Source organism: Prenolepis imparis, unplaced genomic scaffold, assembly GCF_030444845.1.
Source record: "Prenolepis imparis isolate NDT839.2.m4 unplaced genomic scaffold, iyPreImpa1.0 SCAF_12, whole genome shotgun sequence".
Taxonomy (NCBI): Eukaryota; Metazoa; Arthropoda; class Insecta; order Hymenoptera; family Formicidae; genus Prenolepis; species Prenolepis imparis.
The window spans coordinates 5,775,551-5,800,612 of record NW_028141170.1 but is presented as its reverse complement, the minus strand read 5'-3'; the positions used below and the strand labels follow the sequence as shown (position 1 = coordinate 5,800,612).

Sequence of the window (25,062 nt, the reverse complement as noted above, 5' to 3'; positions counted from 1 at the left end):
CTCGAGAAACAAGTCTACTCCTGATCATGCTATATTAGCTTATGACAATAATCATCGAGAAAATAAAACATGCAAATATAGTTTATAATTTCGAATGTAAATTAAAATTATCAATATTGATAGAGGATTAATTTTAATCATTGCGCGTGCGCGCATAAGGTGGAATAAAGCGATATTTGGATCTTAAGGATTGCAAAGAGGATAATTCCTTTTTTCCTGCATCGGGATAAATTCTCATAAAACGCACATCGGATATGTATACGTATATTTGATTTGTGCTGCTTACGGACTACGAACATTTAGCAAAAAATGTATATAACATGTCCGTTAGTAAATATAAGTGCAATGATCGTGTGCTACTAATGCGCAGCATAGAATAATTAAATTATCGTCGCATGTTTTGAGATGATTATCAGCATACATTTGAACGTCCAGGTTTACAGCTGATATATCATCTGCACGGGATAAAATAAAACTGTCTTTTTTAATCCCTTCTTATAAATTATAAATGCCTACTCTCTTGGGCACCTCGAAACTCTAATAGTTAACTTTCAATTCAATGAACAACGAATTTCGAGACCTTACATAGAAGATGGATTTTAATATTTCTTATAGATTTAAAAAAAATAGTAAAATGCTTTCTGATGTCATATTTCTTAACATAAGAATTCTTGTAAAAAAATATTTATGTAAAGATAAAAAAATTTTTATAATAAAATTCAGTATTTTATATTAAACATTAATAAAATTAACGAAAAATTTTGTATAAGAATTTTGATCGAAGAGGGATTAATATGACTTACAATTTAAAAAAATGAACATTTCGACTGTTTCGTATCATTATAAATCACGATAAATATCGTGATTATATTATCACGATAAATATTGTGAATCTACGAAAACCTTCCATCAGAATAACTATATTAGAATCGACGTAATTTGATCTGATAGGTTAAAAACGTCGTTCTCTGACGATATAACATCGACTAATAGACAGTAAGTTATCATATAATGTGTACTATATCCGCTATATCTTTTTCTTTCGGAAACGAACACAGCACAGTCGACCGTGCGGTTAAAGAATATCAAATTATTTGTTTATAGAAATATAACCGAACCGACAATAACATATTATCGCGAAATATGAGGACTTGAATTGTCCGATTTCACGTAATCGCGATAATTGCATTGATACAATCTATAACCAGAAATACAATATATTTGCGGTTTAACAATCCATAAATTAAATATCAATATAATTAACGCTAAATCGTGTTAACGCTCTGTCCTCGATTATTAGCGTCATCATTACGCTCTATCAGTTATTATACGCTTATATTTATTCATATTATATAAACACATCCATGCTTAATATGTCATTGCGATAATTCGATGCCAATCGCTCTTTAATTCATTCGATGCTATCAATTAAATTTTGTCATCATCGGTGGGCAAGAAAGCTTATTCGACAAAATTTGACCTCTTTAAATATGAAAGAACAGAAATGAGCTTTTCACAATAAGCTAATCGCAAATTATGCCAACAATGCAATAAAAATAATGCGACTTTTTCATACCTGTTTAAACGGCTACGTCAAACTTCCTTCTTGCAAGAAACTTTAACGAGAACTTCAGCTAACAATAAGAAATAGTCCAGCTATTCAATCAAAGATTCGATTATCAACGATTACGTAAAGGATTATCTCTATCTAGCATCCGTAATAGGGAATCGATCTACGAAACCTGGCGTTTTCTCGATTTCTTCGCGTTTTGTGTTTCATATAGTAGAAGTTGGAGTTTTTTTCAACAAAAATAACAAACAAGTATTAACTCTGGAATACGCGTATTTTTATGTGACAAAGAATTCACTAGAAAATCGTTTTAAAGTAATTTATTCGCATGCTGCGTCGTAGATGTAAAATATTCAAAATACACGGGATTAAAATGTGGCAGCGATATTTTCAAGTTTGGACGGGACGTATTTTTAGCACTAAAGCTCCAAGTATACTCGCATGAATTGTGTACTCTTATTACTATAATATTGATGCAAGAACTAATTTCATATCTATAATTAATGTTTTAGAAAAATAGAAAATCTATTTAAGTATTTATGTAAATTTAATATCAATGAAAATACAAAAAAATCCATGAATATAAAAATATCTCTAAATCTAATTTATTTATTGTACTTTGATTATATTTTTTAAAAATTAATTGATAATTATATTAATATTTAAAAAATGATTTATTTAATAATAAATTTATCTGATTTTTGTATTTATGAAATTTTTAATTAATTGTATCTTAAAAATTGAAATCTTAATGCTGATCTCTCGTTGAAGTTTTATTTTCTGAAAGTGCGAGTATACAACTAGTATTAATCTAATTTCCAGAGTTAATACTGTTAAAAATCAAAAAGAGCGTATGTCTCGAGACTTTTATATCCTCGTTCAGGTTGATGTTTATGCGATATGTATGTGTAAAGTATAATTGGCACAGTTTTATAAATATATGTTATACAAAATTTACTACAAATTGATCTTACCCCGATTACGATCTTTCTCAGCTGCGGGTTGGTCCTCTTTAAAAATCAGCATCGCCGTTATTATACCAAATAGAAATCATCCGCGCAGCTCCTTCGTTTCTTCAACTGATATGAGAAATCCTATCGGACTTAACATAGTCTCATTATAATTACATCACACAAGATAGACATCACTGTGTCGCGTCTCCGCTGTCTTTCCTCAACATTCGCTAAAATACAAATTATTGGCATGGATCGTCATTTCTTGATGCCTTTAATTCGCAATCGGAAGCTAGAGGGATAGGTATTGGGGCAGTTCGGCTGGAGGAATCTAATGACTGCCGTTGGTTTTTTTGGCTTGGCCGTTGTTTGAAAGATGCTTCCAGAGACCTGTGATCAATGGCACATCTCTGAAGCTGTCGGCCGCCGGCTATCCTGCCTGCTACGAGCACATCAGATCGACCGATCTGGATTCGCCCCAGGCGTTCTGCATCTTGAAGCCGGCGCTCGGTCGGGGCACCACGTGATGAGCCGGGGTGGATGCCGTTGTATGATGCCTAAGCGTGGTCATAGGAATACTGTTATTGATCACCGCGCTCTTCTTCTGGCTTTTCTTCGCGTCCGAATCCTCCTCGAAGCACACCTGAAAGAAGAAAATGTCTCACGCTGTTCAATAAATTTTTATTTTATTTTTATTTTATATAGTTTATTATCTCATTAATATAATTATAAATTGAAAATAATGGCGATTATTATAATTATTGGACTATTAATAACAGATTAAAAACTTTTTTCTCGAATATAAAATTGTTTCTACAATTAAATTTGTTTTCGATACAGAAAATGTGGAAGAGTTAATGATAGGTATAACATTTTTCTTTTGAAATTCTTCAAAAATATATTGTATATGAACACATACAATGTTGCAAGCATATTTCGAATATTTTAATCAATTATAATGAATAAAATTATAACAAATATGCGTATATAAAGTTCTTCGATTTAATTAATTTAAAAATAGCGGACAAAATTTCTTGGTACTATAGATTTCTCAAACAAAAGTATAAAACACGTTCGAAATTTTTTCAAAATTCTCGAAGAATAAATTATGGACGAAATGACTGCTATTCGGGATACTTTAATTAATCTTCAAAAAAGCAATCTCTTCTCGTATATACTAATGCGATGCAAATTAATGGCGAGAGGCTTATATACTAAATGTAGCAACGTGATATAGAGTATCGATGCGATGTATAGCAACGGCAAAGAGATCAAAGGCCCTAGAATTTATCGATCAGGCACCTTTTAATGGATACTAGCAACGACTACGACGTGTCAAAGCGAAAAAGAGAGAGAGAAATAGATTCTCGCATTTCATCACTCACCCATGAATTTCCTGCCGGCTTAGGATCGTTCGACAGATCAATTAATAAATTCTTCTGACTTTCATTACGCCGCTGTTGACTGTTTTGCTTATTTTGCTCGTTAATCTTGCCGGTAGTGGTTTTTGTCTCGCTGACGTTCTTCTTTTCATTGTTATCTGCAATCAAAGATACAGATCGAATAATTAGACTGTATCGAACAGATGTACAAACTAAAAGTATATCTATTTTATTTATGAATAAATTGATAATATTGAACAGAAAGATAGATTTGTGTACAAATAAACGAGGAAATATTATTTATATCGTATCGTAAAGCACTTGAATATATTAAGTAAATCATTATTCACTCTCATCTTGAAAGCTCTTAGTACAAATTATTTCATTGTTTGAATTATTTATAACTCAAATATTCTCCATGTGTTAAAATTTCTCTTAGAAAAACATGATTTTTGAATTGAAAGAAAATTCGAAATTTATAACAATTTTAAATTATATGTATGGAGATTCTTTAAAAATGCAGTTTATCGCGATAAAAAAGATTTGAAAATGCGAATTAATTCTCTAGCGGGCGGATTGATGTAAAGAAAATATTTATTTTCGAAATAAAGCACCACGTATATGAACTTTCCTAAAGCTCTGTATGCCCAAATATTAGATGCAATATTCAAAAGCAACATATTTCCATGCAATATCCATAAAATAAAATTCTTGCAAAACTAATTTAAAAATCAAACTAGTTTCGCGATCAGCGAGAATCAAATCGATCGATTATAAAAACATTCAATCTATTTGTGTTTATTTTTTCGGCACAAACGTGCTATCAATGTGGGTCTTATATTATGTTAACAATAAGAAATCGATACTCTCCTTCGATGAGAAATATTCAATAAAAATAAAAAACAGTAAACTTTGAGGAGAAAATTATTTCTGTACTGATTTTCTTTTTCTTGTAGTATTTTGTTTACCAATTTTATCAAAGCAGCAATCTAATAAATAAGTACAAAATTACACGAATTAAAATTATAATGCTTCATACTTTCTATACTTAAATATAATAAAGTATTAAAGGAAAGAGGATTATAACCGAGAATGTCCAGAAGTTGTTGCTGAAGTTACAATTCTTTTCATTGTTGTTGAGTGTGTGCACTATCCTCAATATTAACGCATAATTTCCTGGCTCTTTCGCTCGGTGCCAGGAAGCACCCCGCAATATCCGTACTCTCGACGGGTTAAGTGCAAAGCCCATATAGGCACTACACTTCACGATCATTGCGGCAGCCCTTTATATCCCCGCTCGTCCAAACTCATTCCAGATTAAAGCAAGAGGTAACTTTTCCGAAGTGCAAAAAAAAACGAGAATAGGCTCCGTTTCTACTCACTTGATGATGAATATAGTTAATTTTTCCTCGAGCTTTAATCGCGCGTAACTCGCGTTTTAATCGCGCGTAAGAGCTTCTAATTTTGCTTAAATTAATAATTATTTAACTGCTGTAGAAAATGTATTTACTTCAATTTGTAATTTTATCTAAATTTCTAATTACATAATTAACAATTTTTTTTAATTTTAATTTCTCTTAAAAATTTGTAATTTCTTTAACATCCTTTATAGAACTTTTTAATCATATTTATTTTCCCCCTATTTTTCAATTTTCCTTTAATTTTCTTGCATTTTTACAAAAAAATTTCTATATCGTCTTGAAAGACGATAATAATCGTTTTAGTATAATATCATCAAAATTTCCTCACCAGTCTTGTCGCCTGTCAAAGGAGGACTCTTATCTTGTGCGTGATGGATCCTGGGGTCGGACTGCGACAACTGCCACGCTTGATAAGCCGTGTTGAAGGCTTGTGCTACAGTTAGTGTCACTGTCTGAGCCATTTTTCTCTTGGGACAAAGAAACGCATGACACTCCATCGTCTCGTTCAGATTCGTCGCGATGAACGCGAACACATGATCGTGTGTCGCATCCGCCGAGCAGTACGAGATCCTAAAACAAATGGGTAACGAGGTCCAAATTATGTTACACAATGTAAGAATTTACTTTTTCTATTAAAAATAACTTCTTTCTTATATGTATCTATTTTTTTAAGAGATAAGATATTATTATCTACTTTATGTACATCTCAATATACACTGCGCGTCTTCAACAATACCGATAATCTCACGTCAGAGTTTGCGCGACTTTTTATGCATATCCTGCGCGATGTAAATTTACATTTACCGCTTGCGGTAGCAGCCTCTTCCGTTTATGTTGCACATTAGAATGTTCGCGCCGTAATATAATGGTCGAAAATTCGCTGAAGGGCAGAACCGAAATTCCGTAAGGGAAGCGAGAATAATATAATATGTAAAGGGGTTAATATGTATGGCACGCATCGCTTATAAAAGAACGGATGCAGTGCTATAACTGGTGTATTAGGAAGGAACTCGGGAAGACGCTCCGAGGCTCTTTCATCCCTTACATTATCTTACATAACAAGTTCCGTTTACTAAAATATATAAGTATAGTAATATAATAAAATAATAAATATATATATACCACCCCTATGTGTGAAAAATATAATAATTATATAACTTTTAAAATGTTTAGTATACTATATAAAATAGCAACAAAATAAGTACGTAGGGCATCTATAGAATAATTTCTTACGTTAAAAAAAAATTTAATTTGTAGAATAATCTTTTTTTTCATACGGGGGATTTCGTTTTCTGGAACATTAATCTTTCTTCTTTTTTTCTCCATTCTTCTCTTTTTTTTTCGACTTTATTTTTCCCTTTTCTCTCGGTTCATGAATTTTTAAGTTACGGCATTACTGGCAGGATCCAATAATACCATTCGGCTCCGAAATAATGCTTTTTAACGCTCTTAATCCAGGGGCTTAATTTTATTCAGCCGCGCGTCTTTGTAGGCCGGTTAATTAACTCGTCGTTAACGGCGCCAAACGGCGAGGAGGGTTAAGGGAATTTATGACCGACACGTCACCCCTCGTTCTTTAGTCCCTTTGTTTTTTCTTTCTTTTTTTTTGCACGTCCCCGTGAAATTTCTCGTTCGCCACTTCGGCACACCTCCGAGTGCATTATGAACAAGCGGAAACTGAGTCCGGCGAAGGGCTAACAATGGAAACCGTCGACCTCGTCCAGAATTACGCGACTGGTCTAACGAGTCCGCGGATGTCATTATCGCGAGTGTGCAAAAAAGTTCTATTCATTCGCATCGCGCGGAAAATTCGGCGAGACTCTCTTCCGGCCTCCTCGCAACTTTGTTCTTTTTATCACAGACACCCTTGCATTCGATTAACTCTCTTGGTCCGTAACATAGATTTTATGTATGTATTCTAATGTAAAACCGAGATCCTCGGACGAGCAATATTTAATTTTCTATATTTATTCAACCGTGGACTTACTCTTTATTAACCATACAATATGCATTTATCTACATAGCTAAACTTATGAATATAAATTAAATTTTTTTTTTTTTTTTTAGAAAAAGAAGAGCACATGAGGGTCTTCTAAACCAATATTACGGATCGAGAGTTAAAAGCATTTAATCTGCGCTTTTAATCTCTCTGATTCATCAAAAGATTTATACATAATTCAAACATCGGTTCTTTATTATAAAACTCTCGATATGAACTTTTTTTAGATCAATTATTATTTTTCACAAAATTGTAATTAAATATATACTGGTGGAAAATATCCTATATAAAGACTCAAATAAATCAAGAATAAAAAATAGTCTCTATATAAAAAATCCAATATTCTCCAAATAGAAAATCCATTCAGGATATCACAATAAAGTAAATATATAGATTTAAAATAAAATGCGGAATATATATATATTGCTTTTTACTTAATCTATAATTAAACTCGATATATTTAATTTTATTATTAACAATATATGTGTATTTGTGGAATGTTGTCTACTTTTGATATCAAAAGAATATTTTTACGGTGGCTGGAATATATTATTTGTATTACATAAAACGCGCCGCAAATCGGGCCTAACGAAATCATCATTGCCGTCAAATACTCGTAATCCTCTCGACCATTAATGAGATTGAAAATTTCGCAATCTGCAAATCGAACGGCGGCTTGATGAGAGCGATAAAGAGCTACATCAGAGTAACAGATCGGAAATAACCGCGCCGATAATTTTCCGCAACGAAATCGTGCATATCGCATCGCTCGCTACGTCATCGTCATGTCGTCATTACGTTGAATTGTCGATGCAACTCTTCACTATATGCATGCATATGCATACATGTATGTATGCATGTATATGTATATGTGTATGTATACATTGAATATAATTCGTCGCGGCTAGCTCCCGGCAAAACATGCAGCAAACGAGTTTCATTCGACGCGATTAAAATTTCAGTCGTGCATGTTCCGTGAAAAACAATTATTTATCGTTGCGTTTCGTTCGTCATGTTACCATTATATTTTTGCCGTATCGAATAAAATACGTCATATTTCTTTCTTGAGGTAGAAAAAAGGCCAGAAAGGTAAAAAAAACGCGCAGATTTTGTTATTTATTATAAGACTGCTTAGATTGTATTAACAAGGGAGACGACCTTTTTGAGATAAAAAGAAGACGACAAAACTCATCAGCAAGCAATATATCGTGAATATTAAGAGTAAAAATATCGAAACTAATGATTTATTAATTTATTATTTATTGGTATTGCTCTCCTATTTTATTTAAATCTTACTATGAAAAGTAAAATTGCTTTTTATTCTAATTTTCTAATAATTTAAATATTAAATTTTGAATGCACTGCATAATTAATTAATATATTTGGTACTTAAAAAGGAAAGAGAGAGAGAGAGAGATCTTGAGCCTAGTCAAGCGTGGTGCTCTTCACCGAGTTCGGCCACATACTGTGGTTCGACTTTCGACTCTCGGACTCTCGGCTCTCGGCTTCAGTCTTGGCTGTAAAGTTAGGTTTCGCCGTTAGTTGGCGACACCACTGTGCAAAATTTTGTGGTCGGTGGTGGGGATTAGTCTCTCACGAAACGTGCAGCGTGGAAGACGCATGGGATACTCGTATCTAATGGAAGGGATAGAAAGAGAGCTATCGGGTCTCGTCAGGCGAGGCACTGAAGCTTGGCCGTGAAGTTAGGTTTCGCCAACAGGTGGCGACAGCGCGCAGAGTCTTGCGGTCAGTGGTGACGAATGTGACGAGTGACGATTGACGATTAGTCTCGCGCGAGATGTACAGCGTAGCGGATATGGAGACGTGCGAGTCTAATAGAAGTGCAGATATGATCGAAAGATTCTTATAACAAATTCTATTTTTTTTTTTTTTGATCGCACTTTCTGTTAAACATTTAGGGCCACTTCGACCAACTCTGATTAACTTTAATCGACGATTAAACTATATCTTTAATTGTCTCTTTTCAAACTGAAAATATAGTTTAATCGTCGATTAAAGTTAATCAGAGTTGATCGAAGTGGCCCTTAAACATTTAATTTTTATGCATTGTATAATTAATACTTTTATGCATGCACTGCAATAATAATTTTTATGTATTTGCAATTTTTATTACTAAAGAATAATATAACTTCGCTTCGCGTGTATAATTATATTCGATTAGATTAAAATGAGATAATAATTAATCGAATTATTATTATATCACGACATATAATATCCATTATGTAAACTTTTAACGTAATTTAATTGCTTTTAATTTAATTGCTAATTCTGTATTTAATATAATTATTCTATATATATGTGATTCATATATATAATTATTCTACATCTTTAGAATTTATGTAAATCTCAATGCACGTACCTGTATATCGACACTTGAAGCTGATCCTCTTCGGTGGCCAAGTCCGTCATTCTAATTCCTCTTAAACTCACAGCCAAAGAGACCCTTTGCAGCTTTTTTCCGCTTGCTTTCGCCTGCAACAAACGAAATAGGCGGGATAAAGTGCAATCATGTGCAAGAGCTTTTGCCGATTGCCAGATAAAATTTAATTTCCTAAAAGTATCTTTGTCCTCTATTTTTCTTTTCATGATTAAATTCTTTGTAACATAAACTGATATAATACAAAAGCCAAAAATGTTTAAAAAAAGTAAAATATTATAAAAATTCTGAAATATTCTTTAATTTAAGACTTTCTCTATAAAAAATATATGTCTCATAAGACATACATTTTTATATTTAAAAAAATATACAAAATATAATAATAAAGATCTCATTATAATACACGCGATAAAATATCATTGTTGATTCTATTTTTGTATTATATAATAATTTTGTATTATATAATAATTTTCATCAAGACGTATGTGTGGAGGAAGAGAAAAAAGTCTGTCAGTTTTAATTATTGTTTCATTAAAACGACATCATCATTTTTTTAAATTTATTTTCTAACATCTTTGATTAAGAAAACAAAACATTTTGCTATTTTTTCAGCCACATATAAAAATCCTACATAAAAATCTTGACTAAGCAATCTCAAAAGGATCATCTGACCGATTCATCACTGAACATTAGATTTTTTCCATCGCTTCAGCAATAATTTCGTCGTTTACTCAAGCAGAGGGTAATGTTTATCGAAACTATCATTAAAGTAGCTTGGGAAGTTCCTCGAAGAATAAATTCATGGCGTAAACCTGAATAAAATAAAGCAGCGGATCAGATTACCTTTTTCGGAAATCCAATATTTCGTCACTAAACCGTAGGCTCTCGTGTCGCTCCATGACGATGCAATTACTGGGTTTCACGCGAATTAAGCGGTCCATTTAACAATTTAACCAGCGCACAGAGATTCCGCCGTCTTAATCGTAATCACGCGAAATTCCGGAACGTTCCTTAATCCTGCGATTCTCGAGCGGATTCTGCATCGGGCCTTTCTGTCGCGGATACATGATCGGAGAGGGATACACGTTCGTCTAATCCCTACTTAGCAATCTGATTAATTGGATTTCATGATGATACAATCGCGTCTTTTAATAATATTTAATATATTAAAGACAGTACTAAAAAAAAAAATTGAAAATTTAATTTAAATATATTGGAGCTTTCGTCTCGGGTTCCAATTTCGCAGATAAAAATAGCTAAGAACATGAAATATGGGCAAATAGACTTATTATAAGTAGAGTGAATGTAATAGCGGCCAGACTGATTCGAATTAATGCAATTATTTGAATACAGGAGATATTTAAAAATTGATTCTTCCTATAATTTAAATTTACCTGATCAATATTATCGTTAAACAAATGATGAAATACAAGAAGCTAATTACACGGCAAAGATAAATCTTGTATTGAATTTCATATTTATGATTTAATAATGACATTAACGATATTATTATCTGTAAAATTATTTTACAGGTCAGTTGAGATTTTAATTAAATTCTTTGCCCTCTTCTATTAAAATAACAACAACAATTATTAGAACGAGGATTGTAATTCGTGTCGAGCCTGTGTAAAATTCTACAATAATCCTGAGTAAAATGATATAAAATAGAAATATAATCGCACACAAAGTTCCACAACGAATTAACGAATCCTTTCGTGAAAAAAGAGGAATCTAGCAGCGATAACAAGGTTCAATAATCTCTTCTCTTCTCTCTCTCTCTCTCTCTCTCTCTCTCTCTCTCTCTCTCTCTCTCTCTCTCTCTTCATTTATTTTATAATTACTACGTTTAATTCTCAACAACGAGCGTAATGCTACTAAGTACTTATTCAACCATGCTTTCGACAGCTATTTGTTGCGAGAAACAGAATATAATACGCATTTCCCGCTTTTTCGATAAATTAAATATCTTAATGCCAATTATTTTCTTGTTTTAACAAGAAAATTAATATTAAAATATTTTCACTGAACAATTTTTCCTTGTAGTTTTTTTATTTGATCGCAACACAATATTCTAGATACCCTATCTCTCTTTGACTGACAAGCAACAACTTATTAGCACCGTCTTATGTCAATTAATTCAAATTACATCTAAAAGGTCACGCGGTAATTTAGTGCGTCTTGTATCAGTGAGCTTCTTGCTCGCAAACACTAAATACCATTATCAGCGAGAACTTGCGGGCAAGAGTTACATGATGGAAACTACGTAGAGTTACCTTTATGGTCGCGACAAGGCAAGACGATGCTATTAGTCGCGCGAACAACATTATCTTCTACTTCGCGACCGAGACACCTTAATTAGTGAGACTCAGAGCGAATTATCTCGAAATAATGGAGACGAAAATATGTCTGTGTTTAACTGGCATGTCGATAAAAATTGAAACGTAAGTGTCCAAAAGTTAATCAGTTCGTAGTATAACATATCTAACAAGAAAGTTACATTTCGCAGTTAATTATATATTATATATACGATTAATTTCTCTAATAAAAGAAGGTTCGTTTCCCAATGGAAGACTAAAATAGACGATCAAATTTATTATTCCTACGGTTGACAAAGGATGAGAATTGGAAGAATGGGGAACGAACTCTCTTTCCAACCCGGGAAATGGCTGCGACGCTACGAGAAGGAATTAACAATATAATGGACGCAATTACGCAAGTACAAAAGACGACGAGAGAGAGAGAGAGAGAGAGAGAGGAGCTAGATCAATCGGTAGAGGAGAGACGAGTCCGGCGGGGCATTTAGACGAGCGCAAAGACGAGGTGCAAGTGAAGGCTTTGATCAGGAAGTTTCCTGACGCGGAATACGATTGCGCGCGTCGGGAAACTTTCGAATCGATCCAAATCGACATGCTTGCCGTTTACAAAAACCCGCAGCAGCCGGGGTTCTTATTCGACATTGTAGACGCGATGCAACAAAACCCGTTTGAATCAAAGCAGCTTAGTGCAACACGAACAGTCAAACCGGGCAACGTGTACTCCATGTTTTTTGTTATTCCGACTTGCAGTTTCGCGTTTACAGTTAGATCGCGTTTTTTGAATGCATTTGTGTCATGAATATTATATAATGCAATATTTTGTATAAATTTGTGTATAAATTATATTTATATTTTAATTAAATTATAAATATATTATAGAAAGAAAGAGAGAAATTTCCTTCGCATAAATAATTTTTATCGTAAAAGTTATAAACATGTCGTCGGACGTTATAAATAAATAATATTTATATTTATATTGTACTATAATAAATTATAAATTTATTGTTAGCATTATTATAGATTATCAATCATATCGAAATGTGCAAAATTCGCTAGCATGCGTGGTTTCATCGCATGTATTGACTGAATCCTCCCTGTTAATAACTATCTCGGAAATTGCCGAAATACATGCATACAAACACTACCGCTTTCTGCGATGTTGTCCATGTAATAATCTCGCGGTATGAGTCGTAATCGCTTCGAAATTGGAATTATATGAGACGCGCAAAGTTTCATTATTAATTAATTATGTTCCTCGAATCGTGGCTAAATCGCATAAATTTATTTCCTCCCTGATCACGTTATTCAACAAGAATTTCACTAAATCTACTAAATTAAATCGAACCTGAAAGAACTTTATAATCTCCGAATTCGATTTCTTCTTTCAATTTGATTCATGATAAAATAAATTTTTTTAAATATTTTTTTGTAGTCCTTTTATCGAATTAATTAACCTTAATTTGATAAATAAACGATATTAATATATTGATGTTACATTAATTACTAATACAAACACTATATTCAAAGTATGCAAAGTTCTATGCAATAAAATTCGTTGTAAATATTTTTATCGGAATAATTTTATTTTTTAAATCAACTTTTATTTTTAATAAAGTGTCAAAAATAAAATATTCGATGTTATTTTCGCGTACGAGAAAAATAAAACTCTATAAACAATATAAGCGATATTCACAATATTTCACGTACAAAGACTGTAATTAACGGATGAGCGGAAATTGAATCAAACGTTTCTAATTGATGCTACTTTTTGTATTACTCTTTGTATTCGCTTTTCATCGTGTTTTTTATTCTATGCCTTCAATTTCCGAACTCTGCGCATCAATAGTCACGATTGGAAAACGCATTATGATTCGACGAAATCTTTATCGATTACATCCGCAGGCTGTTGAACAATAAAGCACGGAAAGTAAAAAAAGAAAAAGAATTAGACGAATTCCTCGTCAGCCGTGACAGAGACAAAGCGGCGAATGAACGTGGCGCAAAGTAATCACGATTCATTTTCATTAGCTTTATTAACGGACTCGTGGCTACGCGCAGAATTAGTACCTTGCAATTTCAATTAAATTCTCTTCACGGCGGCCGCGTCGGAAAATGGTTTAAAGTAAATTACGCGGTGCGATACAATTTCGACGATAAATAATACAGTGGCAATCTCCGGCGCGGATGGCAAACCTACTTTCTCTCTCTCTCTCTCTCTCTGTCTCTCTCTTTTACCCCCTTGACAAAGGTCAAACTTGTAAAGTTTAATAATTTAAAATTCTGCGCAAAATATATTACACTTGTTCGCGGTATAAAGTGTAATGTAAATATGCTTGTAAATTGTGTTTAAAAAAACAATCAGAGAAATATAAATACCTATATTTTTGATTATGATTTTATACGTTTTGTACACAGAAGAAAGTACAATTTTACATAAGGAAATATAGTGCAACCTCTTATTACATTATTTTTCTGTTATTAGTTTCCAAAGTGAGAATGTAAAAACTTTCTTAAATTAAAAATGTAAATTTAAAATTGTATAATATACATATATAGAATGTAAATCAAAATATATGACAGAATTCGCAAATTGGACACAATATAATCCTTTATTTCCTAATGTTTAATAATTTGGAAAATGATTTACAGTGCAAAAAATAAATCAACGAAGAAAGAAATGAAAAAAAAAAACAAACTCACGTTATTTTATACAAAAAAAATTTTAAGTATACACTTTGATATTACAAAAAGAATTATGAGGCTAGAAGTTAACTGTTTAGAGACTGTTTCAGAATACGTTGCTAAGTTTGGAAGGTAAATCATGAAGAGATTTCAAATACGCACCATGATGATGACGGTCTTGATGGCTTCCGCCGTGGCCTCTTCACTCGAGGGTGTCTCGACGAGGGTGCTGCCCAAATATTTGAGGGTGAACCTGGCCTCGGACGTATCCTCGGATTCCTCCCCGTGGGTCGTGCCTGCCGAACCACCCTCTACGCATTCGCGGCTGTTCGCCAACGCCCATTCCTCGCATAATTCTGGAAGTTAACATCGAGCAAAATATTGAGACGCTACAATCCATCTACGAGTGTCGTACATAATTTGCTTTGTTACGTAAAATTGCAGTAAAAAAAATCCACTCAATTTAAATCAAAATGAAATTTCTCGTGAAACAATTTTACCGTGCGAATCTTTTAAGGAAAAAATATATTGTGATTCTAAAAAGTCGATTCGGGAATTTCACATCGTAAATTTTGACCGTTAAGCCTGCGTTGAATTTACAATCACGGAGATAACGCGAAGATTTTTTTTTTTTGCAGATTAATAGAAAATAAAGGAATTTATGGGCAGAAATTTGGAAACTACTACTCTCGTCACAGACACGCGAATCTGGCGGAGATAAATGTTACGGTGGACGGAAAGGGGGATGACCGATGTAACATTAGTCCAGGTTCGTGCAACCACATAAGCCAACCTCGTTGTCTGTCCACTTCGTGACAGGAATAGCCGCACGTGTGTTACAATAATGGATGCTCTGGGTGTATACATCGTTCTCCAGTCCAAAACTTGTCGAATAGTTGCAATTCCGCGTCGAGAGAAATTGCAAAATTTGCGATGCAAAAATGTTGGACTGCCATTTCATAAAATTTGACTCGATAATGAAGTAAAAATGTTTTAAAACATACAGAAAATTATTTTCTTTCTTCGAGAAAAGTTGATAGGAATCGAATTTATCACTCTCGATAGAAAGTTATAATTACTAAAAATGAAATAAAGTACAATTCCCATATCGACAAAACTTATAAGATAAGAAAATACAACTTGTTCTGATGCGCGATAAAAGGAAAAAGTTCAAAGTTTACAACAAATTATGTGTTTTAAAGAAAGTTAAAATGAATCATCTCATGCTTGAAAGAAACAATTGTAATTATTATAAGATTTAATTACGCGTATTTATATTAGAACGAGATTTTTTTATCGAGACTTTATGTACATTAATGACACATTGATTTTTCTGTTTAATATAATTATAGTTAATTTTTTACAACAATAGACAAATGTAACTCGGAAGCACGCAAGAGGAAATTCGCGAAATCATTTTGTCACTGCGATTTGTCTTCGTCGCAAGTTAACAAAACAGTATAGTTACTCGTGCTATTGTTGCGGGAAAGTCTGAAAGTTCGCGGGCGAGCGTCCATACGACATTATTGTCGAGTGTTCACCCGCGGAACAATTTCGCAAAAGTGGCGAAAACTCGTTACCACTTTTGTGATGTGCCGGGGCGCGTCGTGATGTCTCGCGATCGAGAAAAGAAAATCGAGTCTCTCGCGCGGTCCCGCAGGCATCATCCCTACAGATATATTCCTTTAGGAGAGTTAGGGGGTTCGCGCTACAATGTGTCAAAAGTTTTCGTGCCATCTCGTGGCGACGATATATTCGTTCGACTTTCTCACTCTGCCACGCGGCTCTTTGCAAATCGACCGGAAAAATAAAAATTGAAGTACAAATCGAGTAATCCGATAGAGGTCATCAATCGTGTGTCGCGTACTTAAAGTCTTCCTTTCAACTATAAATTTCTCCATAAAATTTGGGGTACAAAAATATTTATTTAAACATTTATTTAATTTTAAATATATCCTAATAATACTATTCAAAATTTAGGTTGTACTAGAAATAAATGCATTTTTTTAAATAAAATCTAAGATTAAGTTTCTTTATCTTCATAAAAGAACGTATTATAATTTTGGATATTAAAGATTTTTAAAATTGACATTTGCATAATAAAATAAAGCAAACTATTTTAATTCGACTTGGATTATTTTTGGAACAAACAATATACTTATAACAAACACTCGCGATTCATCGTCGAAGAATAAAAACAGAGAGTTTCCGCAAATCGAGGAACGCGCGAAGCACATGAAAGCGCGAGGAAATGCGATCGCTGCCCATTTGTATCAATTTGTCAATGAGCACTTCTTGTATTTTTTTTCTTCCGTATCGCCGACTATCAATCTTTAACGATCTTCTAACGTCTGGAGAGATTCTCGCTCGATTTCGCGATAAAAGCAGCTGCTCCGAGCAATTTCTTCGATAAACGTCGCACCGCGAAATGCATCTTGACGTGCCGATATCGTGATTGCGAGATACATCATATCACATACGCGTATAGATATAGACGACAAGAGATCTTACATTGAAATTTATGATAAAATGGCTCTTCCACTCGCTTTAGAAAAATTAATTTTAAAAATATTCCAAAATTTTCACAAAATTTCATTAAAAAAGATATACTAAATTTCAGATCTCTTACTTTTCGATGTTCATCCAATTTTTATGTATAAGATATGTGTGCATGTAATTTTATATATATTTTTAAAATTATCTATATAAAATCTAATAACATTTTTAATACATTGTGATAACAAATACTAAAATTTTATATATAAAAATTGTATTAAAATATATCATTTTTATTAATACAGATTAAATGTCAATATATCATAGGTATTTTTATATTATAATTTATACGATGTTCGTGGAAAAACGTTCAATGTTAACATGGTGGATTTCACAGACCGCGCCGCGATGTGATAAATTTAGCCGTGACGCGAATATATATTCCACGGATGTTTCCTTCTACGGAATAAGAAGAATTGACTTCGGAACCGATCGTCGCAACGACGAGTATTTTAATATTTCAACGGCCGCGTTGACAGGATACTACGTGAAAGCCATTCTGCGCGTGACGTCGCTGACGGAAACGCAGCACCATCCGGCTAAAATTTATGCCTAACCACCACCTCCATCCGGCGACGCAGCGCGGCATGGAAAACAGATATGTACGTAGGTGTGTATCCGTGAAGTTCTATTAAGTAAAAGGCAACCGAGGGGGGAAACGATGGACGCGGTGAGAAATTTCAAGTATTTTATTTCATCGTCTGCGAAACCAAATTAAGTACAAGTTATCGATTTTGCAATAAAATTTGTAGCGAATACAATTTTTAACTCATTCCTTCCTCAAATACCCCTTTAACACCCTGCGTATAAAGGCTGCCACGGAAATTTATGAACTATAATAAGGACGATGTTACGCCGATAACATAAATTTTACGAGCACTTCGACGTAAAAGTGCCTCGTCGTTCCAAGTGTTTTCACGCGGAGAATCTTCGGAGACACGCAGAAATGGAAAGATCTCGCGCCTCTCGTTTTATTCTTCGGTCCGAAGGATTCTCTATGTCATAGCTCGTGGCAGCAAATCGTTTCTCTCTATCTCTTTATCTCTCTCTGTCTCCTCCTTTCTCTATCTCTCCCTTGGGCAAAAGCAATTTGTGGGGTGCTTTTTCCGTCTCGGACGCGGACTACGCGAAATTGGGCCAATTACCTGAAGTTTTTCAGCAATTACTAAAACGACCGCGGAACGAGCTGGGGAGAGAAATTAACCATCCGCGAAATTGAGAGAAAGGGAGAGACAGAGAGAGAAAAAGAAAGAATACGCGAGAGGAGTCTAATTTTTAAACCCGACAGATTTATTCGCGTTCACGCGATCTTAATCCGCTGTTGCATTTATTGACGATGCGTTTGCACCGTAAAATCAGGTGGACGCAATGGACGAGACACATGTCTTGGGGGATATAGATATATCCCTTAAATAGTTCGAACGGAGACGCGAAAAGTCGATTTAAGCCATGAACTGACCGCGTATAAAATCTTCACCGGAGACCTTTCAGCCTGCGATCGTTTTATTCGCCAGGCAGTTTTATTTCTATACCCTCACTTGGCTTCCGGTCTGATTCGTCCGGAGTATACGCGTGGGGTTAACCGCGGGGGAAACTTTGTTCCTCAAGCTTGTTGCGCGCCAACGAGATTTTTCCTCTCCCGTGTTCAATACATACCAGTGAAGAACGATAGGAATGGTATTGATGCACCCTCTCTTTCTCTCTATCTCTCCGCATGAGTTTTCTTGCGAATCCGCCCGCGAATGCAATCTTATCGATTCAACGAGAAACATCCTCGCAATTTTCTATGCAATCTATCTATACATGATGTACGTAGATTTGTTTCTTTGAAAAGAGATAGGATTAGATTGCGAATGGAAAACGACCTATAATAGCGAGACATTCAACAACAACCAAAGATACCACGTACCTATATATTTTACGCACAATGTAAATCCTTTAAACCTCCTTTAAACGTTAAACCTTTAAACGTTTAGATCATCAAGTTTAATGTTAAAAGCTAGTTTCTTGAAAATATTGGAAAAACAATTTTCTTTTTGAAATATATAGGTTGAAAAATATTTGTATATACGTTTTCGTCTCGAAAACTTCATTAAGGGCCGGTTGTTCCAACTTCTTGATAAGTTTTACCCGATAGGTAGCATATCTTCGTCTCTTTTTTAGAACTTATCTGAAAAGAGACGAAAATATGCTACCTGTCGGGTAAAACTTACCAAGAAGTTGGAACAATCGACCCTAAGAGATGATACTTGCGCTAAGATGTGTAAAAAAAATGTATTTCCAGCTCTGTGCACTTGAGATTGTCGGAATGAAATGCCTTCATCGTTAAAAAGAGATATACCGGTGATTTCACTGCAGTAATCAATGGATACCGCGTGCTGCGAAGACAAAAAACGGGAAGGAGAGCTAATGCGACGGTTCCAACGAGCGATTCTCCATTGCGCCCGTATTTTGCGACAGCGATTCACCATAGGATTTCCATTGAATACGGCTTTCTCTATCCGGAGAGCTACGCGCGCGTATATCCATATCGGTTACGCGCTTTCATTCGTCTCTCCGGTCCACGACACGTGACTGTTCTGCCGGATATTTCTTTTCTCCCTGTACATGCACGCCGAATATTTTTCTACGCGAAATCGCAACTGAATTCCGTCGCTATACTACTGCTATCGTAAAACTCGACGATATGAAATTATTGAGCGGACCGTTCTTTCCTCTCGCGTCTCTTTCAGTCCGCGAAATCCGCGAATGCAAAAATGTGAAAAAGTTTGTAACGTTCGTCTCGTGCGAATTTCAAATATCGCGATTGGTTTCGTAAGTCTCAATATTTTCAAGTAAAAGTATCATCGGTTAATTCTAATATCTTAATTAAAATTTGATTTAATTACGTCTCTCAACTGAAAATATATATAACGAAATATTTCTTCGATCAATTTTAGATAGGTATTACTTTAACAAAATCTTTAAACGTCATGTATAGTTACATATTTAAAGTCAATATTACATATTTAAAATCAACAGTTAAAAAAAACGGGAGAAAATATAATAAGTTATATAAAATTAGCTAATATTTTACTTTTCTATTTAATTAATTTTTATGTTAAAAATTCAATATTTAAGAGGATAAATTATTTTAATTTTTAATGAGAAGTATTACTTGATCCCTCGAACATATTGCATATACCATTCATATATTTTATCATCCGTATCTTTAAAAAACTTATATATTCTATATTCTATCGGATCATTTTTAATAATGAATTTATTGAAATTTCGTACCATTTTATGAATACGATCAAATGTGTTTAGAGCCGGTTGGTAGGAGATATCGAACTGCATAGTGATCGCATGCAAACGCCCGAGCGCAAACAATGCAGCCGCGCGGTACAATCGGTGAAATTAAATCGGCGAAAATTGGCCTCCAACCTGCGCGCGCACGCATCAAATTTCCCATCCCCCTTAATAGGATCGTTTACAGCGAGTAATAGCGAAAAAAAAAGAATCTCGTTAGATTTTTTTATCTAGCAAGGAAACAGCATTCGCGCGCAAAGTCGCACTTTCTCTCGCATTTTCTTTTTCTGGCACAAGATCTGCACGATTGTTATATAATCTCATTATATTATGAGATAGATATTTATATTATAAATATATATTATTATATTTATTCAAATGCAATATAAATATACATTTCTGCAAGCGCGCAGAAAAATTCAACAGATAATATTTTTTTTTATACGAACAATAATTGGATCGCGATTTTATTTCACACAATAACTACCGAGAAAGCAGTTCAGATTTTCAAGACGACACGATTTACGAAGCTGCTATGTACAATTTATATGAAGTTCAACTGTATGTTGCAGAAGAGAGAAAAAGATTTAGTTTTATATTAGGCAAAATATACAAAGCTCATCTACAATATGTGTTCCGGAGAGATTTTCGTTTGACAAACAAGGACAGAAAAACAAAGAGCTAAGGGAAATTGGACAACTTATTCAAAATTATTGTTACTTAACTTCCGTGTCTGAAATTGAGTTCAATTTTAATCCGATTTATTCTATTCAAATCTATCAAATTTCTATCATAGTTTTAATTCTATCCATCATAGAATTACGCACCTCTATAATACAATTTATGTTCTAAAAAGGGAGAGTTAAAAAATTTCTAATAATATTTTGTGTAATTGCAACAGAAACATTGACAATCTATTAGTAAATATTTTTAAACCAGCATCTCTTTTCGGAAAATATCAGAATTCTCGTGGAAATTTCTCGCGTTTCCCATTTGCGCGCACAGCAGCTCGCAATGTTTCGCTCTAATCGAAACTCTAAACGAAAGGGAGTCCTCAGAATCGATATAAAGCTCCTCGAAGTTACAAGCCGCGTCGATTCAGGTGTCGGCGAGGAGGCGAATCGCCGCCGACTAAAGAACGGAGCTCAATAAACTCGAGATCTTTATTTCCGGCGATACGTGGGATGAACCCCCGTGAGATACGTCTAACTGCGGCGCACAGTAGTAAAACCGCACTTTACTCGAACGAGGTGATGGCGGTGTAGATGTCACGTTTTATTTATCTCCACTAGCGAGAGTGACTCGCGCTTCGCACGATATGTGTTACCTCATAAATAACAAAACAACGAAATGCTTCTCGTGTAATCATAAGTTAAATCGGTACACATATATATATATATATATATATATATATAGAGAGAGAGAGAGAGAGAGAGAGAGAGAGAGAGAGAGAGAAATATAAATTAAGTTGCAAGTTAAAATAAATTGTACATCATCGATTAAGAATACGATGCAAATTTAATTAAATAACATTAATATAATATAAATGACAAAATACAGCGAAATGTTTCCCTAAATTCTACATATTGAATAAATAAAAAAAAAACATACATAAAAGAAAACTTAAATTAAATTACGAAAATAATATAAAATAGAGCAGACGTAAAAATTATTTATAAAGGCAAAATTGACTTTATGAATCGATCCAGAAATGTAATATTAAAATATAATTTAAAAAAAGATTTTTAGCATGAAAACGTGCTCGGCATATAATTCATCCATTTTCTCTCTAGCCAATTCTTAGATAAAATTATCTCGTCTCCGTGCTCTCAATTCTTAGAGCAGAAGCATTTCTCACGATAAGGCATTCATAGATTTTTCCACCTCAAAAAAAAAAAAATAAACAACCGCGCGCGCAGAAGCTATAATCGCGTTTGCATATTTACGTATCACGGTTCCCCGATAGCGAAATACACAATTTTTCTGCCGATTACGCGCGCAGCCGAGGTTCGCGTAAAGCACATCAATGTTTATACGATCCAGCGATATCTGAGGGAAAAAGTTAGCAAGATGAATTTCCACCGACCTAGATTAACTGACGCATCGGCAAGAATAATAGTCTCAATTTTTACTCTTTTGAATCTTTTAAATTTAGTGTATCATTCTGAGATCGACATTTTTTGCATTTTTCTGGACGAGAAATGCGAAACAATTACAATTAATATGAGCAGTGATTTTTATCAAGAGACACGGTATAGTATCTCACGCTAATTGTAAGTTACATGTAAGTAACAGCGATATACATATGCAACATGTATATGTATATGTACATAAAAACTTACTTTTCTAAAAAGAAATAAAGAAAGGCGTCAAATACACGCGCTAGTTAAAAAAAATCTATATATATTACTTATATATATTTACAAAATAGTATTATTTTAATCTACAAAAATAATGATATTTAAAAATTGTGCCAATTAAATATATAAATGTTTAAAAATATTAATAGAAGAATAATATTAAATTAAATAAAAATTTATGAAAAATTAAAAATTAGAAATTAATACAAATAAAAGAATTTAAAAATTTTAATTAAAAAAAGTTAAAATAATATTATTTTGTAAATATATATAATAATTTTTTTCTGGCACATGTACTTGCCACCTTTTTTTACTTTTTTTAAAAAAAGTAATAATTAAAACGAGAAATATTATTATGCAATAGCGTAAGTAGCAATTAGTAATTAATTATGACTGAAAAAAAATTTAAAAAGAAGCAAACGGAAATAATTATAAATAGGTTTTTTTTTTCAGCAAATATAGACCGCCTATAGAAACATGTTTGTTAATCATCATAATGGCGAAAGCAATTGTCCACATAATCTCAAAGGAACAGCCAGCCAATTCATTTGAATACGGTAGCGTTGTTTTGCCAAGCGAGCGTAAAATATTCATGGCTTTTTCCAGCTCGTAAACCGAGGACCCGCGTTTATCTGCGGGGATCGAAGACCGGATTTCGGCGCATAAATTATTCGCGCGAATATAGTATACGCATCGTACGGCCCCGAGAAACTTTTAATTGTGAAACTTCGCGTTGGGCGCCGCCGCGCCGGCTATCGCGTATTCTCGCTCTCATGTTTCCATTAATTTAGGAAATAAGCGAAACAGTCATATCGTGAAACGCTATATGGCTGAATGCAGCTGAAGTAAATTACTTATTTTTGCCACTGCTCGAAAGCAGAGCGAAATACAGAAAGGAATATAATGTGAATATCATATACTAGAAAGAAACATGATATGAATATTATATTATAATAATACAAAAGACATTTTTATTGCATGCTAATAAAAGCAATTAATTAATATTCCTTTAGTATATCCCTATTAAAATTTAATCAAGTTGCAATATTGTAATTTTTTATACTTTTTCTTTTATATATCCGAGTGATGAAAAATAGAACGTCTATGCGATAGAAAGCAATTTCAGTGATTGAGTGTTAAAAATTTGAACGAAATGGAACGCGACAAAGCGAAATGACAAGCAGTAGTGGAATCAACCTCTTCTTCCTTGAGAAGAGATTCGACGTGATGAAAGCTATGCATCTTAATTTGCCGGCATCGTCATGCATCTGGTGGAACCTTAATTTTAGCGACTTTTCGCAGTTTCTCTATTCTTTATAAGATTATTCGAATTCTATCTATTTGTGTGTCTAAATATAAATCAATTCTAGAAACAATAAATTCTAAAAATGTTCTACTCAACAATGAATTCCCAAGTGTCATTTTGAGGATTCGAGAAATATAACAAAAAATTATTGAAAAAAGTTCACTTCTCCAATGAATAAAATATTACCGAATAACTAGTACGAAAGAGACGACAGCCAAGTATGTATATTGCTTTGAGAACCCTTTAAAGATAAAATCTAAATATTTCGAATAAAAATATTTCTATTGAAATATTCTCCGATGATATAGAAAAATAAAAATTTCCGCAAAAATACAGTGAATTTTGTTCTAAAATAAATCGATATTTTTTCTTCTGGATTGATCGTGAAATAATTTGAAAATGTTCCGATTTAAACATAAATTCGAGGAAGCTATACGATCGAAATATATATTCTGGTAGCGTATCTACTGAATGTTCCATTTGTAGACAGAATACCGCACCAAATCGATGGCCGATACATTGTTCCTACGCAGAGTGCTGCAACTAGATAAGGAAGCCTCAATGCCGTACACTTGGCATTCTCGTCCTGCAGTAGCATCCCTCTGAGAGAGAAAGGGAGGCGATGTTCCTGCACTTCTCTTGATTATGCGAGCGGAACATACAAAGTCTAACGTGCATAACCATATAAACCATGCCGAGAAACGCGTCGCTTTTCCGTTTACTTTCGCTAACTTTTTAAAGTCACGTTACCAACTAATTTCGCCCCCTGCGTAAAAACAACGCCCACAACTAATTAAAAAATTTAAGAGCGACAATACAATATGGCGTT

General features: G+C 33.7%; 1 protein-coding gene across 3 annotated transcripts in view; it reads right to left on the bottom strand.

Annotated features, from left to right (window-relative positions):
- Nucleotides 1-248: 248 nt before the first annotated feature.
- The window catches only part of LOC145943681 (uncharacterized), an 80,066-nt gene continuing 55,252 nt past the window's right edge, over nucleotides 249-25,062 (bottom strand). For all 3 annotated transcript variants that reach the window (XM_083051423.1, XM_083051425.1, XM_083051424.1), the window contains 5 exons: nucleotides 14,883-15,076; nucleotides 9,706-9,818; nucleotides 5,655-5,896; nucleotides 3,909-4,063; nucleotides 249-3,166 (listed from right to left, as the gene is read on the bottom strand). In XM_083051423.1, coding sequence (XP_082907549.1) covers nucleotides 2,966-3,166; nucleotides 3,909-4,063; nucleotides 5,655-5,896; nucleotides 9,706-9,818; nucleotides 14,883-15,076 — 905 coding nt within the window. In that variant the 3' untranslated portion in view covers nucleotides 249-2,965. The remainder of the gene's footprint in view (nucleotides 3,167-3,908; nucleotides 4,064-5,654; nucleotides 5,897-9,705; nucleotides 9,819-14,882; nucleotides 15,077-25,062) is intronic.